General features: G+C 31.5%; 2 protein-coding genes across 2 annotated transcripts; both read left to right on the top strand.

The window, feature by feature from the left end:
• The first annotated feature begins 1,193 nt into the window (after positions 1–1,193).
• LOC147382992 (glutathione transferase GST 23-like) lies at positions 1,194–2,856 on the top strand. Its single transcript, XM_086428746.1, has 2 exons — positions 1,194–1,586; positions 2,394–2,856. Exons 1-2 carry the CDS (start codon positions 1,269–1,271, stop codon positions 2,748–2,750), a joined length of 675 nt encoding a protein of 224 aa, XP_086284872.1. The 5' UTR covers positions 1,194–1,268; the 3' UTR covers positions 2,751–2,856.
• Positions 2,857–10,127: 7,271 nt separating this feature from the next.
• Positions 10,128–12,662, top strand: LOC147382991 (glutathione transferase GST 23-like). Its single transcript, XM_086426981.1, has 2 exons — positions 10,128–10,577; positions 12,200–12,662. The coding sequence occupies exons 1-2, from the start codon at positions 10,260–10,262 to the stop codon at positions 12,554–12,556; spliced, it is 675 nt and encodes a 224-aa protein (XP_086283107.1). The 5' UTR covers positions 10,128–10,259; the 3' UTR covers positions 12,557–12,662.
• Positions 12,663–18,997: the final 6,335 nt, after the last annotated feature.

Genomic DNA, 18,997 nt, shown 5'->3' with positions numbered 1-18,997 from the left:
AGTTGACTTGATTAAGGCCTAATGTCGCCTCAATACCTATATAGGTCCTAAGAAGTGGAGTTCTCTACTGAATGGATGTGGAATAATTCAGGCATGCCATGTTATACTGCGACAATGGCTCCAAATGGGGGAAAGAGTTGTTAGGCATTTAGTTGATGCAGGTATTGAAAATCATATAGAATCAACCCTTCTAACAACCCCCGAAGGAAAACAAGAGCTAGAAGACAGCTTTCGTCCCGAAAAGGGCCATATAGATATTTAACATTACATGACTCTAAAGAGAATGGAACGAATAAATATGATTCATTTAGTTGGCACCAAATCTTTTGAATAAGATTCAGATGATTATGATCCATGGTGTATATTTCAAAAATCATTATCACCATGCACGTTGTTAACGATGTTTAGGTGTTTCACTAATTTATCTAAAACACAAAGATTATGAATCTAAACACCATTTCTTTAAACTAAGGCCAGCCATTTTTTATTTTTACTTTTTGAGATTCTTTTGCCACATCAACTTTTGCTAAGAGCATCTCAAATAGTATGAAATCACCAATGAATTAGCACATATCTTGGGATGATCTTAGTAAAAGTTGGTGTGGCAATAGAAGTTCTATTTATTTATTCAAGATGGCGTTTGGCATGATATCAGCTACTTTGACTTCGATCTGTGCAGTCATGCTCACGTCTTTGATGCTCGAATGATCCTCAAAATATCACAGTAAAGGACAATCCTAGGCTTTGACTTTAGTCCTGGTCTAATGACTCGAAAAGATGAACCTTTTTCAAAGTAGGAATTCATCTATAAACACCCCTACAAATTCATGTTGAGGACTGAATTATTGAGATTTTGAGTAAGGATAAGGACTATCAAGTTTTTATCCTAGAAGATTTTGTCAAATGAATCTAGGATTGATTCAAAAATCAGAAAAAATGAAAATGAGGGTATTATAGTAATTTTATTAGATTTTTTTTTTAATAAAAGACCATGTAAGAGGGGTATGTCATCAGTTTGAAAAAAAAAAAAAAACAAGGGTATCTCAAATTAGCCAAAATAGTATTGAATATTCTGCACCACCCAAATTATAAAAGTCAAGAAAAAGGGCAAAACCACAAATTTAGTCAAAAATATTGACCCATGTTAGATTCTTTCCATAAGATTGAAAACAACTATATATAATATACAATAGAAATAATCAAATTGAACTCTCCAAAGAAGAGATTTATATAAGAAGCAAACTAGGTGATTTAGCAAACAAGGTCTTATGGCAAATCAAGAGGTGAAGTTGTTGGGATTTTGGGTGAGTCCTTTTGTTTTCAGGGTCCACTGGGCTCTGAAACTGAAGGGAGTAGACTATGAATACATAGAAGAGGATATTTGGGTTAAGAAGAGTGATCTGTTTCTCAAGTCCAATCCAGTCCATAAGAAGGTTCCAGTTCTTATTCACAATGGGAAACCCATCGCGGAATCCACCATTGTTCTTGAATACATCGATGAGACGTGGAAGCAAAATCCCATATTGCCCGAAGATCCTTACGAACGAGCGATGGCACGCTTTTGGGCTAAATTTGCTGAAGAGAAGGTGAGTGTTGGTTCCTCTTATTATTAATTTTTGACATTAGATTTTTTTGCTTTTACGACCAAGTTTTATTGTTTCTTATGAGTCAAGTAGGGTTGTCAATGGATTGGAACAAGGTCGACTTGGTACCGATCCAATAAGTATCCTATTAGATCCTTATCGGATTGGATTTATTATCGGAACTCAACAATAAGATCCAGACCCGGTCCATTAACAATTGGATTGGGTCAAACCAAGTTTCGATATAATTCATATACGATTTAAAATATTATAGAATTGGGTCCTTATCATATCAGGGCATGATTGATCCAGATCTGATCCAATGAGATATCAGATTGAAGTCTTATCAAAATCCAAAACATCGAACCAAACTTGAAGTTATTGGAACGGATCGGATTTCAGGCTTATCTGATCCATTGACGGCCCTAGAGTCAAGTGGCCCCAACCTTATTATAATATGGTCTTGTTAATGTGTGACATAGGGCATACGCTAAAGTGTAATAAATACACCTAAGAAATTGAATTTTATATCAAAAAAGCCCTCCAAAAAATCTTTTTTTTATCAAAATACTCTCAGATGCTTATTCCCAAGGTATATTTATCGCATTTTAGGCACATGTTAACAAGACCCTTATTATTATTATAAGTGATTACAATACATTGTAATGGCGGATAATATTTTTTTTCTATAACACAGAACAATTATATAAATAAATAAATAAATAAATAAAGACTAGTTATTGAAATTATATAAATATTTGATTTTTTTGATAAAAGTTATTGATATAATATTGGTTAATTTTGTGACAGTTATTGGATCCTGCATACATTGCTATGTGCTCAAAAGGGGAAAAACAAGACAAGGCTATAAATTTAACCATGGAGTCTCTTGCAATTCTTGATGGAGAGATCAAAGGGAAGAAATTCTTTGGAGGAGAAACAATTGGGTATTTGGACATTGTGTTAGGTTGGATTCCTCAGTGGTTGGATGTGTTCGAGGAAGTTGGCTGCTACAAGGCGGTGGATCCAATTAAATTTCCCAACTTAAATGCTTGGATGAAGAATTTTCTCAACTTTCCCATAATCAAAGAGTGTCTACCGCCGCGTGATAAGATGGTAATTTATTTTCACGGTCGTAAAAAAATTCTAGCTACTCACTTTGAGTAGTGAATTAGAACATTTGTGTGGCATTAAGAGTATTATAATAATGTGCATGAGATGCACTATATCATCATATTTATACTTCAGCTTTAACAATATAGTGTTTCCATGATCTCTCTCTTTTTCGGGTTGACTAGACAAATCATATATATGCCTTTATTCCTCTCTACCCAAAGCATGAATGAACTCATATGTTCACACTCAATCCCGTCTCATTTCTTCGTAATTTGTTTGTGGCATTTAAAACCATGATCTCATGTGGGAGGGATGCAGAGGACACATTTTTATGTATTTTTCATAAAATTAAATTTCAGAGATTGGTTCGAGTTCAGTAGTCGTCCTTTTTTAAAATCTTAGATCAAGTCCAATTTTATTTATTTATTTATTGTTTTGGAGGGGAGGGGAGGGGAGGGGAGGGGGAGGGAGGTTTTTCCATGAAAGCTAGAGGACTGTTAGCTTTTTTGCTTCAAAAGATAGTGACAAAAGCATAAGCTAGCCTAACAAACATGGCTAAAAGTGACTCACCAGTTGAAAAAAGCTGTAACAAACAATCCCTAAGTTAGCATGGAAAGTGTTTCTTTTTTAAAAAACTAACCAAAATAAGATAATGGGTTATAATTTTCTTGGTTTTTGATTAAAATAACCCTCATTATATTAAGTTTAAATGTAAAGTTGGGATTATAACTATTTCTACACCACTTGGTCTCGTCCTAAAAGAAAAAATCTCCTACATTTTGCACATGCCTCATTGAACTCAATATTCTCAATAGACAAACAAAAAAATACCTAAATACTCTTATCTTCAACTTCGAGTTAAGGACCTTGATTTTTCTTCCCAAAGTCAGTCATCTTTAAGTTTTTCAATATCTGTTATATAATTTTTTAATCTATACAATTTTATTTTCAATTTCGTTTCTAAGTTAACGCTAACCCCTTTAAAGAAAACTCTAGATTTTTCACATGAAACCCTAGATTTTTTACCTAAAATTTTACATTATTCTCCACCCCCAAATCATTCATTTTTATGCTCTTAAATTTTTAGGGTAAATTAATTTCAATCTGTCCAACCTTATTTTCAATTCATCGTTTTCTATAGTTTCTTAACAATTATACAAAATTGTAGGGTTTGTGTGGATTGACTTTTTTAAGTGCTTTTGACTCTTGCGGGAGAGTCAAAAGCACTTTAAGGGTGTTTGGATAAATAGCTCCTAAAAAGAATTACTTTACTTTGCAGTTATTTTGGTGCTTTTTCACGAAGTACCAATGGTGCTACTTCTCTAAATTACTCTTGCGCGAAACCACAAAATACCGTCAAAATAATGTGATTGAGACAAGTATACTCTCATAAATTTTAAAAATTACAAGCATACCCTCAAAAAGGCAATTGGAATAATATTATATTAATATCCATGGATGTGGTGGTAGCCTTTTGGCATAACATTTGTGACAAGTATGCCCCTCATAAATTTTGAAAATTACAAGCACACCCTAAAAATTGAATTGCAATAATATTATATTACCATTCATTGATGTGGTTATAGTTTTTGGTGTAGCATTTGGGACAAGTATGCCCCTCATAAATTTTGAAAATTACAAGCATGTCTTCAAAAATGCAATTGAATAATATTATATTACTATCCATTGATGTGGTGGTAGCCTTTTAGTGTAGTATTTGGATTTGGATTTCTAGCTCCACCAATTGTTCACTCAATAATTTATCCATGAGGGTTCCGACCATGGTTGAAAATTTCTTCTTACAAGATTGATGTGAATAATTACACGCAAATTTACTATCTATTGATGTGGAGAAAGCTTTTCATATTTTTAGTGGTTATATATATTTGCTCACAATATTTTTCATTTGTTTATAATTGTTGGGTGTTTATATAAGTTTTTATAGATAAAAACAGTAACTACTTTTATTTCTTTCGGAGCATAATTTGTTGAGTTATAATGTTAAAAACAGTAAATGATACTTATAAGGGTATTCTGATCATTTTAGCAGAATCCAGAATAGTTTCCAAACACAAAATTCTATCAGAAGCACTTCTTATAATTTGCATCCAAACACACAACAATTGTTCACCTACTTTAGACAGTACTTCAAAAAGTATTTTTGAGAGTACTTATGTTCTAAATACTTCTAGCTTTTATATCCACACGGGCTCTTAGATTTTCCTACCCAAAATTTTATCATTTTATATTTCACAAAAAAGTTAATTAGACTTGAGGTTTGAATGTAGAAGTAGAGGATAGAATCTTGAGGTTTAAGATGAAGGTTAAAAAATTATCGAAAGAAGTATGAGATAACAAGTTCTAAGATGAAAAATCAAAGGTTTATAGCTAGATGTCGAGGAAGAGTACATTTGAGTCATATTTTCTATTAATTTACTAAGCAAGATCAAGTAAGATATCTAATTCCTATAGAATAGGAGTAGTGTCTAAATTCCACGTTTGGTTGGATTTTGAAATATGTAAGGCTCTCTTAACCAAGCTGTTTTCTATAAGGTACGTAATCTAGTGTATTTAATCTCCAATAAAAACGTGCCATGTAGACACTATATATTGCTATAGAAACATGATTCCATTTTGGATTGCAGCTCTTAATATATGAAGAACTGTTTGAGGTCGCTCATTTCATGCCCAACACGAGCAAGCACAAAAAGTTGAGCTACAAAAAAAACCAAACGAGATGAGGTACAAGAAGAAAAAAATAGTGAAACTCCTTGTTCAATTAACGAAACAAATTCATACAAGTGTCGTTACACACTCGAAGCTCAAGGTCCTAGGTCCATAAGAAGAGTTCATTAAAAAATGATACCAAAATTGAGTACTCTATCTGTGGCGCCCCTAAAAATACTAACACAAAATCCCATGTCAGATCTCGAGGCACTAGATGACGCCTCGAAATTTCAACATGATTTTCTCTATTTATGTTAGCATTCCAAGGCACTCAATATATTTCACCTGATAAACCATACATATAATATCATGTATATATTTACAAAAATATATAACAACGGAAGTCTAATACATCTAACAACATAACGTAGATTAGAGTGCGGAATAAGTAATTAATATATCGGATTATACAGAAACTCCTCTCTCTAACAAAATTCTAACTCTCAATCAAAATCTATACTACAACTTGGACAAATTGATGTCACTAATAGGTATAGTCCTATTACTCACAAGGAAAATGACTTTGGTTGTTTATCTGATCTACCAGATAATCCTGACTCGTGCTCTACTTCTGTCTCATCAAGCATCGAATCTGAAACTAAAAAAAAAATGGAGAAGGAATGTGTGAGTAACAATGGTTACCCAATAGGTAAACAAACAATTTCGACTAATAACATTTCCTAACATGTACGAGTAAGCATTCTCAATTATTTTAATACATGCATAATTTTACAAGATAAACTATGATTAACTAGTATATATAGTCAGGGATGAGCATATAAAAAATTAAAATTCATATTATATCCATCAGCAGTATTCATACTATAATATTTTCCTTTTATACAATTCTAATTGATAAAATTGAAATAATAAACATGCTTTTCATTTTATAATTCAAAATAAAATAATTGATACATAATACACAATAGTAGAGTAGTAGAATTAGAAAATTGAGATTCTATGATTGGATCGTTTCCAGTCGAGACATGTTGTTCCGATAATGTACTGATGTAAATTCTTGATTTTGTGATCTGTCATTGCATTACCAAATTTGCGGGATCATTTATCCCACTCAAGTTGACCGTTTGATGTGATCGTAAGTAATGAATCTCTTTTCAACGTGTAAAGACGTTTGACTACTATAGACTGTTAGTGATCATTGACTAGCCATCTTCGTCTATATCTATCAGGCGTGCATATGATTCCTATTACCACCACCTTTACATTACAAGTTCACTGGTAAAAATAGAAAGAAAAAAAACTCAGATTTCAATTTACGCATCATATACCACGTTTGAGCTTGGTTATCCTTACTGTACATCTCAAGATAGTAAATAACTCTGGATAATATGACGGACTATTCCTTCAGGCATTTATAAGCTCTTTAACATTTCACAAAATAGTTACATATACATATTATTGTCTTCTTTGAAAATAAATACGAAATTAACATGATAGAGTTAAAAATAGATATCCAATTTTTTACCATGTAATTGTAGCTACCGGACCTAAAATAAATAATAGTGTGCTAACATAATTGTAAATAAACATGCAACAGAAAGTAAATTACCCCTGGATATTTGTTCATCAACCCACACAAAGCACAATACTGTAAAATGCAGACATCACTCATTGAGTGCGATTCTGACATTTAACCGTTTCATCATTTTTTTCCTTTTTCGATATTTGCCTTTTTCTATTTTTCGAACATCAAATTCTTTTTTCAATAATTATCAACTCAATATAAATTCTTTAATTATTAAACCCTTTTTCAAATTTTAAAATTTAAAATTTATGTTTTATCATTTTAATTGAAAAATTATAAAAATTAGATCAAAACGAGGTTTAAGCAGTGCAGAGGACCAAACTGACAGAAGTAATCAGTGAAATGTCTCGTTCATGTATAATTTGTTATAAAGCACAATTAAAATACATCAAACACATATATTTAGCATGAATTTGATATGAACGACGAAAATTCAACATTTGAAAATGAAATCAAAAGATTTATAAAATCCTAAATACATTTTTGAAATATGATTATCAATAAGTATTATAAGCCCTTACCACTCTTTGTGTGATAGAATTAAATAACATACACGAAAATCGAGGCAATTAATGCAAAAATTGAGATGGATCTAACGTCGAGACAATTGATTTTTGAAATAAATCCGGTGGTTTCGAAGATCTTGACGACGACGTTCTTTTTCCTTTTGCGGCAGACGACGATTTGAGCTCTAAGGAAGTAAAATAGTAGGTTGAAAGGTCGAAATCCCCATATATCATACGACTAATTTTCGATGAAATACGAAGAAAGAGAAGAAACAGAGAAAAAGAAAAAAGAAAATAAATGAGCGGGATTTGTAGAGTTTGACGTCATAAACATTTTTTGTTCTTTGCCGAGTGTCGACGGAGTCCTGTTCGCGACGTAGATCGAAATTAAAGTTGGTAGAAACCAATGTTTAAAAAAAATGCAGTTACTGTTGGTTGACGGGTTTGGGAAATAAGGAATGGTAATAAAATTAAATTTTTTTTTTTATATGTAAAAATATCGGGACACGTGCGGTATTTTAAAATTTATTTCTTTTTTTACTATAATTCAACTTTCCGAATTTTGAAACTGACGAGTGAATACTTCATTTTTTATAATTTTTCATTATAAATCTAATTGTGTGAGAGGATGATACCAATTCTAATTCTAATAAAAATTCATTTTTTTAGCTAGGTCCGACCTGAAAATCGAGGATTTTGTAATTTTTTTGTTCAAACTCGAATTTGAGCGTGCTTACAAACTAAAAGTATGTTTTTCGACCATTTTGAATCCAATGGTGAAGTTAGATTTCATTAAATAAAAAATAAAAAAAAAATCTTAAAATTTTACCTAAAGTTTCACTTTTAGAATTTTTTCAAAATTCTATTATTTATTTTCTTCGAGATACAAATAAAAATTCAGGGTATTACATTATCTATTTTTAAAATGCAAAAGAACTTGGTATAAGAAGATGGTTACTGACAATAAGCAACAATTGGCTCGATTAAGGCCTAATGTCGCCTCAATACCTATATGGGTCCCAAAAAAGGGAGTCTTCTACCGAATAGATGTGGAATAATTCAAACATGTCATGTTATACTGCGACAATGGCTCCAATGGGGGAAAGAGTTGTTAGGTATTAAAAAGCAAATAGAATCGATATTTAATCAACCCTCCTAACAACCCCCTGAGGTAAATTAGAACTAGAAGACGGCTTTCGTCCTAAAGATGGCTATATAGATACTTAACATTACATGTCAGATCTTTACTCTATTCCTTGTCATGAATAGTCGGTCTGGTAAATAACTACACTTGATATAAAACTATGCACTTACTAAAGATAGAACACCATATGGAATAAGTCAACCTCATGTAGTTACTTAAAGAAAAGAAAAGAGAATCCATTTTTCTCCTCTTCTCCTTCGAGACTACGCTATGAAACTAACTACACACATGTTAATGTTGGAAGTCCGCACCGTGGAAGTTAAAACAAAAAAACTTAAGATCCATATTTGCATCTCAAAAAAACAGAAGAGTAGATTTTAAATTAATTTTTTCCTCCATTAAATGACCCTAAGGAGAATGGAAGGAAGAAATATGATTCATTTAGCTGACGCCAAATCTTCTGAATAAGATTAAGATGATGATGATCCATAGTGTATATTTCAAAAATCATTATCACCATGCACGTTGTTAACAATGTTTAGGTGTTTGACTAACTTATCTAAAACAAAAAGATTGTGAATCTAAGCATCATTTCTTTAAATTAAGGTCAGCCATTTTTTTTTTTTACTCTTTTGAGATTCTTTTGCCACACCAACTTTTGCAAAGAGCATCTAAATTAGTATGAAATCACCAAAGAATTAGCACATATCTTAGGGTGGGGTGATCTTAGTAAAAGTTGGTGTAGCAATAGAAGTTCTATTTATTTATTTAAGATGGAGTTTTGGTATGATATCATGCTTAGGTCTGTTCTCATGTTTCATAGGTCTGACAATGAAATTCAACATAAAAGAGTCTCAAATTCAAGGCGTGTTCTTGGTCTCTTCCATGACATAACCACACACGTACCATCCACCAACTACTTTTACTTCGATCTGTGCAGGCATGCTGATGGACTACCTCTTTGATGCTTGAATGATCCTCAAAATATCACAGTAATGGACAATCTTAACCTTTGACTTTAGTCTTTGTCTAATGACTCAAAAGATGAACCTTTTTCAAAGTAGGAATTTATCTATAAACACCCCTACAAATTCATGTTGAGGACTGAATTATTGAGATTTTGAGCAAAGATAAGGACTATCAAGTTATTATCCTAGAAGATTTTGTCAAATAAGTATAGGATTGATTCAAAAATCAGAAAGAATGAAAAATGAGGGTATTTTAATAATTTTATTAGTCTTTTACAAAAGAGCATAGTAAAAGGGATATGTCATCAATTTGAAAAAAAAAAATAAAGGGTATCTCAAATATTTATAAAAACCCAAAGGACATCTCAAATTAGCCAAAATAGTATTGAATTCTGCACCACCCAAATTCTAAAAGGCAAGAAAAAAGGTCAAAAATATTGACCCATGTTGATGCTTTCCATAAGATTGAAAACAACTCTATATAATATACAATAATATACAATAGAAGTAATCAAATTGAACTCTTCAAAAAAGATATTTATATATATATATATAAGAAGAAACAAACTGGGTGCATATAATATACAATAGAAATAATCAAATTGAACTCTTCAAAAAAGATATATATATAAGAAGAAGCAAACTAGGTGATTTAGCAAACAAGGTCAGATGGCAAATCAAGAGGTGAAGTTGTTGGGATTTTGGTCGAGTTGTTTTGTTTTCAGGGTCCAATGGGCTCTGAAACTGAAGGGAGTAGACTATGAATACATAGAAGAGGATATTTGGGGTAAGAAGAGTGATCTGTTTCTCAAGTCCAATCCAGTCCATAAGTTGGTTCCAGTTCTTATTCACAATGGGAAACCCATCGCGGAATCCACCATTGTTCTTGAATACATCGATGAGACGTGGAAGCAAAATCCCATATTGCCCGAAGATCCTTACGAACGAGCCATAGCACGCTTTTGGGCTAAATTTGCTGAAGAGAAGGTGAGTGAGTGTTGGTTCCTCTTATTATTAATTTTTTTACATTAGATTTTTTGCTTTTATGGCCAAGTTTTATTGTTTCTTATGAGTCAAGTAGGGTTGTCAATGGATTGGATCAAGGTTGATTTGGTACTGATCTAGTAAGTATCATATCGGACCCTTATCAGATCGGATTTATTATTAGAACTCAATAATAAGATCCGGACCTGATCCATTAACAATCGGATCAGGTTAAATCCGATTTTATATACAAAATCTAAATAAACCTCGCACATCTTAATATAATTTATATACATTCTAAAATATTATAGAATTGGGTCTTTATCGGATCGGGGCATGGTTGATTTAGATCCAATCCAATAAGATATCAGATCAAAGTCTTATTAGAATTCAAAACATTGATCCAAACCCGAAGTTATCAGAACGGATCGAATTTCGGACTTATCCGATCCATTGGCAACCCTAGAGTCAAGTGACCTAACCCTATTATAATAGGCTCTTGTTAATGTGTCTCTTGGGGCATATGTTAAAGTGAAATAAATACACCTAAGAAATTGCATTTTATACCGTAAAAGCCCCCCAAAACAAAATGTTTTTTTACCAAAATACCCTTAAGTGCTTATTCCCAAGGTGTATTTATTACACTTTAAGCACACGTTAACAAGACCTTATTATTATTATTATGAGTGATTACAATACATTCTTATAGCGGACAATTTTTTTTTTCCATAACACAGAAACGATTATGAAATGAAAGGAAATAAAAACGAAGAGGAAGGGAACAATTGCAATGACATTTGACAATAGCCAACCATCGATTTCTTTATCGATAACTCTTTCACTCTCATAGCCTATCCCTTTAGAGTTTAATAGTTTTTCTTGCTTTAATAAAAAATCCCAAATCAAATAATGGAATAGAGGTGTTATCATTAAAAAGTAGAATGGTTGTCGACAACCAAAGCACTAAACTTATTTAGACTTCTCTAATCTTCAATCACTTTAGACGATAGCGACCAATTTGTACTTGAGATGAGAGTAAAAATACACATTTTCTAGGGATTAGTAGAAGTTTCTTAGAGATCTATTTTAAACATATATATATATATAAACACCATTTACCATAATATAATCTTAATGCATATCTATTCATTTTTCTAAACTATTTTATCAAGTTTTCTCAAACCTTTCCTGTATCATGCAATCTCAACTCTTATTTTTTCTTTTTTTCTTTTATTTATTTATTATAATTATAATTATTTATAACTCTGTTTTGCCACACTCCAAAATGAATGGTCTAGATTGAATCAATGAACCATTTCTGTAGCAAAGACTAATTATTGAAACTCCGAGAGGATTGTATGTTCGATAGCCAGTATGAGCAATATATCCTCAAGGTCACCCGCTTCCCTCACTTACCTGGTGCATGTGATGTGTGGGTGTTGCACGTGCCCAGGGGAGGGATCCATATGCCTTGGCTTCGACCCTAGCTCATCCAGTCCCTCTAGTTGGACATAAGTCTGGAAATCCGGTTATAAATAAATAAAAGATTAGTTATTGAAATTATATAAATATTTTGATTTTTTTGGTAAAAGTTATTGATATGATATTGGTTAATTTTGTGACAGTTATTGGATCCTACATTCACTGCTATGTGCTCAAAAGGGGAAAAACAAGAGAAGGCTATAAATTTAATCATGGAATCTCTTGCAATTCTTGATGGAGTGATCAAAGGGAAGAAGTTCTTTGGAGGAGAAACAATTGGGTATTTGGACATTGTGTTAGGTTGGGTTCCTCATTGGTTGGAAGTGTGGGAGGAAGTTGGCTGCTTCAAGGCTTTCGACCCAATCAAATTTCCCAACTTAAACTCTTGGATGAAGAATTTTCTCAACTTTCCCATAATCAAAGAGTGTCTACCACCACGTGATAAGATGGTAATTTATTTTCATGGTCGTAAAGAAATTCTAGCTAGTCACTTTGAGTAGTGAATTAGAACACTTGTCTGGCATTAAGAGTATTATAATAATGTGCATGAGATGCACTATATCATCATATTTATACTTCAGCTTTAATAATATATAGTTTCCAAGATCTCTCTCTTTTTCGGGTTGACTAGACAAATCATATATATATATGCCTTTATTCCTCTCTATCCAAAGCATGAATGAGCTCATATGTTCACACTCAATCCCAGCTCATATATGTTCATAATTTGTTTCTGGCATTTAAAAACATGATCTAATGTGAGAGGGATGCAAAGGACAAATTTTTATGTACTTTACAAAAAATTAAATTTGGACGATTGGTTTGAGTTCAGTAGCCTACCTTTTTCAAAACCTTGGATCAAGCCCAATTTTATTTATTTTTTGTATTGTTTTGGATGGTAGGAGTTTTTCCATGCAATCTAGAGGATTGTTAGCTTTTTTGCTTGAAAAGAAAGTGACGAAAGCAGAAGCTAACCTAACAAACATGGCTAAAAGTGGCTCACAACTCGAAAATCAGGCGAAAATAAATCCGTAACAAATAATCCCTCAGTTAGCATGGAAAGTGTTTCTCTTTTAAAACTAACCAAAACAAGATAATGGGTTATAATTTTCTTGGTTTTTGATCAAAATAACCCTTATTATATTAAGTTTAAATGTAAAGTTGGGATTAGAACCATTTCTACACCACTTTGTCTCGTCATAAAGAAAAAATCTCCTACATTTTGCACATGCCTCATTGAACTCAATCTTTTCAATAGACTAATAGAAAAATACCTAAATACTTTTATTCAACTTTGTGTTAAGGGCCTTGATTTTTCTTCTCAAAGTCAGTCATCTTTAAGTTTTTCAATCTCTATTGTATAATTTTTTAATTTACGCAATTTTATTTTCTATCTCGTTTTCAAGTTAACACTAACCCCTTTAAAGAAAACTCTATATTTTTTCACATAAAACCCTAGATTATTTTATCTAAAATTTTACATTATTTTCTACTCCCAAATCATTCAAATTTATGCTCTTAAATTTTTAGGGTAAATTAGTTTCAATCTGTCCAACCTTATTTTCAGTCCATCGTTTTCTATAATTTCTTAACAATTATGCAAAATCCTAGGACCTGTTTGGATTGACTTTTTTAAGTGCTTTTGACTCTTGTGGGGAGCCAAAAGTACTTTAAAGGTGTTTGAATAAATAGCTCTTAGAGAGAACTACTTTACTTTGGTGTTTTTTCACGAAGTACCAATGGTGTTACTTCTCTAAATTACTCTTGTGCGAAACCACAGAACACCGTCAAAATAACATGATTGGGACAAGTATGCGTTCATAAAATTTTGAAAATTACAAGTATACCCTCGAAAAGGCAATTGGAATAATATTATATTAATATCCATGGATGTGGTTGTAGTATTTTGGTGTAGCATTTGGGACAAGTATGCCCCTTTTAAATTTTGAAAATTACAAGCATGCCTTCAAAAATGCAATTGAATAATATTATATTACTATCCATTGATGTGGTGGTAGCCTTTTAGTATAGTATTTGGATTTGGATTTCTAGTTCCACCAATTGTTTACTCAATAATTTATCCATAAGGGTTCCAACCATGGTTGAAAGTTTCTTCTTACAAGATTGATGTGAATAATTACACGTAAATTTACTATTTATTGATGTGAGGATAGCTTCTTCATATTTTTAGTGGTTGTATATATTTGCTCACAACATCTTCCATTTGTTTATAATTGTTGAGTGTTTATATAATTTTATATGGATAAAAACAGTAATTACTTTTATTTCTTTCAGAAGCATAATTTGTTGAGTTATAATGTTAAAAATAGTAAATGATACTTATAAGGGCATTCTAGTCATTTTAGCAGAATCCAGAATAGTTCTCAAACACAAGATTCTATCAAAAGTACTTATTAGAATTTACATCCAAACACACAACAATTATTCACCTACTTTATACAGTACTTCAAAAAATACTTTTGGGAGTACTTATGTTCTAAGTACTTCTAGCTCTTGTATCTACACGGCCCCCTAGATTTTTCTACTCAAAATTTTATCATTTTATATTTCACAAAAATGTTAATTAGACTTGAGGTTTGAATGTAGAAGTAGAGGGTAGAATCTTGAGGTTTAAGATGAAGGTTAAAGAAATTATCGAAAGAAGTATGAGATAACTAGTTTTGTGATGAAAAATGAAGGGTTTATAACTAGATGTCAAAGACGAGTACATTTGGGTCATATTTTCTATTAATCTATTAAGCAAGATCAAGTAAGATATTTAATTCCTTTAGAATAGGAGCAGTGTCCGAAATTCCACGTTTGGTTAGATTTTGAAACATGTCAGGTTCTCCTAACCAAGCCGTTTTCTATAAGGTATGTAATCCAGTGTATTTAATGTCCAATAAAAATGTGCCATTTAGACACTATATATTGCTATAGAAACATGATACCATTATGGATCGTGACTGTTAATATATTAAGAACTGTTTGAGGTCGTTCATTTCATGCCCAACACGAGTAAGCACAAAAAGTTGAGCTACAAAAAAACTAAACAAGATGAGGAGCAAGAAGAAAAAAAAGGAGTGAAACTCCTTGTTCAGTTAACAAAACAAATCCATACAAGTGTCGTTACACACCTGAAGCTCAAGATCCTGGGTCCATAAGAAGAGTTCATTAAAAAATGATATTAAAATTTAGTACTTTATCTGTGACGCCCCCAAAAGTACTAACACAAAATCCCATGTCAGATCTCGAGACATTGGGTGGCATCTCGATATTTCAGCATGGTTTTCTCTGTTTATGTTAGCATTCTAAGGCATTCAATCTGTTTCACATGATAAACCATACATATAATATCATATATATATTTACAAAAATTAATAACAACAAAAGTCTAATACATCTAACAACATAAGTATATTAGAGTGCAGAAGAAGTAATTAATATATAGGATTATACAAAAATTCATCTCTCTAACAAAATCCTAACTCTCAACCAAATGCTATACTACAACCTAGACAAATTGATGTCGCTAATGGGTATAACCTTAGTACTCACTAGGAAAAGAACTCTAATTGTCTATTTGACCTACCAGATAATTCTCACTCGTGCTTTACATCTATCTCGTCAAGCGTAAAATCTGAAATTAAAAAAAATGAAGAAGGAATGAGTGAGTAAAAAAAATATTTCAACTAATAACCTTTCCTAGCATGAACAAGTAAGCATTCTCAATCATTTTAATACATGCATAATTTTACAAGATAAACTATGATTAACTAGTACATATAGTCAGGGATGAGCATATAAAAAAATTAAAATTCATATTATATCCATCAGTAGTATTCATACTATAATATTTTCCTTTTATACAATTTTAATTGATAAAATTGAAATAGTAAACAGGTTATAATTTAAAATAAAATAACTGATATATAATATACAATGGTGGAGTAGTGAAATTAGAGAGTTGGGATTTTATGATTCGATCGCTTCCAGTCGAGACATGGTGTTCCAATAATGTACTAATGTAAGTTCTTGATTTTGTGATTGTTTGTTGCATTACCACACTTACGGGATCATTTATCCAACTCGGATTGGTCGTTTGACGTAATCGTTAATAATGGGTCTCTTTTCAACGTGTAAAGACGTTTAACTATTATAGATTGTTGGTGATTACTGACTAGCCATTTTCGTCTATGTCTATCCGACGTGCATATAATTCTCATTATACATCCCCATTTGTATACCACCACCTTTACATTATAAGTTCACTGGTAAAGATAAAAAGAAAAAAAATCCAAATTTCAATTTACGCATCCTATACCACGTATGAGCTTAGTTGTCCCTACCGTACATCCCAAGATAGTATATAACTCTGAATGATATGATGGACTATTCCTTCAAGCATTCATAAGTTCTTTAACATTTCACAAAATAGCTACATATCATATTATTGTTTTTTTTGAAAACAAATAAGAAATAGCAGACATCATCCATCGAGTATGATTATGACATTTAACCGTTTCATCTTTTTTTTTTTCCTTTTTTGATTTTTTGAACATAAAATTCTTTTTTTGATAATTATTAACTGAATATAAATTCCTTAATTATTAAACCCTTTTTCAAATTTTCAAAGTTATTTTTTATCATTTTAATTGAAAAATTACAAAAATTAGATCAAAATAGGGTCTAAGCATTGTAGAAGACCAAACTGGTAGAAGTAATATGGAGAAATGTCCCGCTCATGTATAATTTGTTATAAAACACAATTAAATATATCAAACACATATATTTATCATGAATTTGAAATGAACGACGAAAATTCTACATTTGAAAATGAAATTGAAAGATTTATAAAATCCTAAATGCATTTTTGAAATCTATGATTATCAATAAGAATCATAAGTCCCTACTACTCTTTGTGCGATAGAATTGAAGAACATACATGGAAATGGAGGCAATTAGTGCAAAAATTGATATGGATCTGACGTGGAGACAATTGATTTTCGAAATAGATCCGGTGGTTTCGAAGATCTTGACGACGACGTTCTTTTTTCCTTCGGCAGTAGAGGACGATTTGAGCTCTTAGTAGGTAAAATCGTAGGTTGAAAGGTCGAAATCCCCTTATATTATACGATTGATTTTCGATGAAATATGAAGAAAGAGAAGAAAAAGAAAAAAATAAAAAGAAAAAGAAGTGAGCGGGATTTGCAGAGTTTGACGTCACGGACATTTTTTTGTTCTTCGTCAAGTGTTGATGGAGTCCTGTTCGCGACGTAGATCGAAATTAAAGTTGGTATAAATCAATGTTTAAAAAAATGCAGTTATTGTTTGTTGACGGGTTTGGGAGATAATAAATGGTAACAAAATAAAAAATTCTTTTATTTATAAAAATATCGGGATGCACAGTATTTTTAAATTTGTTTCATTTTTTACGATAATTCGACTTTTCGAATTTCTAAATTGACAAGCAAATACTCCATTTTTTATAATTTTTCATTACAGACTTAATCGTGTGAAAGGATAATACCAATTCTAATTCTAATAAAAATTTATTTATTTTTTAGCTTGGTCTGACCTGAAAATCGAGGATTTTGTAACTGTTTCGTTCAAACTCGAATTTGAGCGTGCTTACAAACTAAAAATATGTTTTTCAATCATTTTGAATGCAATGATGAAGTTAGATTTCATTAAAAAAGAACAAAAAAAAAAATTCTAAAATTTTACTCTAAGTCTAACTTTAAGAATTTTTTCAAAATTCCACTATTTATTTTTCTTCGAAATACAAATAAAAATTCAGAGCATTACACTATCTATTTTTAAAATGCAAAAGAACTTGGTATAAGAAGGTGGTTATTGACAATAAGCAACAATTGGCTTGATTAAGGCATAATGCCACCTCAATACGTTTATGGATCCGAAAATATGGAGTCTTCTACTGAATAGATGTAAAATAATTCAGGCATGTCATGTTATACTGCAACAATGGCTCCAAATGGGGGAAAGAGATGTTAGGTATTTAGTTGATGCATGTATTGAAAAGCATATAAAATCGATATTCAATCAACCCTCCTAACAACCCCTGGAGGTAAACTAGAGCTAAAAGACGACTTTCGTCCCGAATATAGCTATATAGATATTTAACATTACACGTGAAACCTTTACTTTATTCCTTGTCATGAATAATTGGTCTGGTAAATAACTACACTTGATGTAAAACAATATACTTATTGGAGATTTCAACACCATATAGAATACAGTCAACCTCATGCAGCTACTTAAGAAAAGAAAAGAGAATCGATTTTTCTCCTTTTCTTTTCGGACTACACTATGAAACTAACGACACATATGTCCATGTTGGAAGTCCGCACTGTGAAAGTTAAAACAAAAAAAACTTAAGATCCACATTTACATCTCAAAAAAGAGAATAGTAGATTTTAAGTTAATTTTTTATTGTTATATAAAAAGTCAATCAAATTTTTATATATAATATATTAAAGATAAAAAGGCCCTCATTTCAAATTTTACCCAAAGACCTCAACTTATATTGTGCTGGTCGTCCCGTGATCAACATCAATCAACGTATTTGTAACTCAAATATTAAAATTAACACTCCCGCTTAGCATTTCAAGCATTTAGTTGACTCTCTCGTCCCTTATGGGAGTTGGTAACATAAGAAGGCTTGTCCTCACTAATATGAGAAAATACACACACAAAAAAAGAATCGTTAATATTGTTGAGAGCGAGGAAATTGTAATATTTCTTTAGAGACCAATAAAGAGAGTGGTCGATAATTAAACATCTACATCCTAAGAAATGGATTTTAAAGTCATGTCCAATAATGAGGTGATTTTTTTTTTTTGGTGTGTTTCCTAAAATTAGTGATGGAAGATCTCTAATGTTACCAGCTCTCAAAATAGAAAAGAAAATCCACCAAATGA

The sequence above is a fragment of the Akebia trifoliata genome, chromosome 16, assembly GCF_017979445.1.
Source record: "Akebia trifoliata isolate Shusen 1 chromosome 16, ASM1797944v1, whole genome shotgun sequence".
Classification (NCBI taxonomy): domain Eukaryota; kingdom Viridiplantae; phylum Streptophyta; class Magnoliopsida; order Ranunculales; family Lardizabalaceae; genus Akebia; species Akebia trifoliata.
The sequence above is the reverse complement of the archived record's forward strand: the minus strand, read 5'-3'. Positions and strand labels throughout refer to the sequence as shown.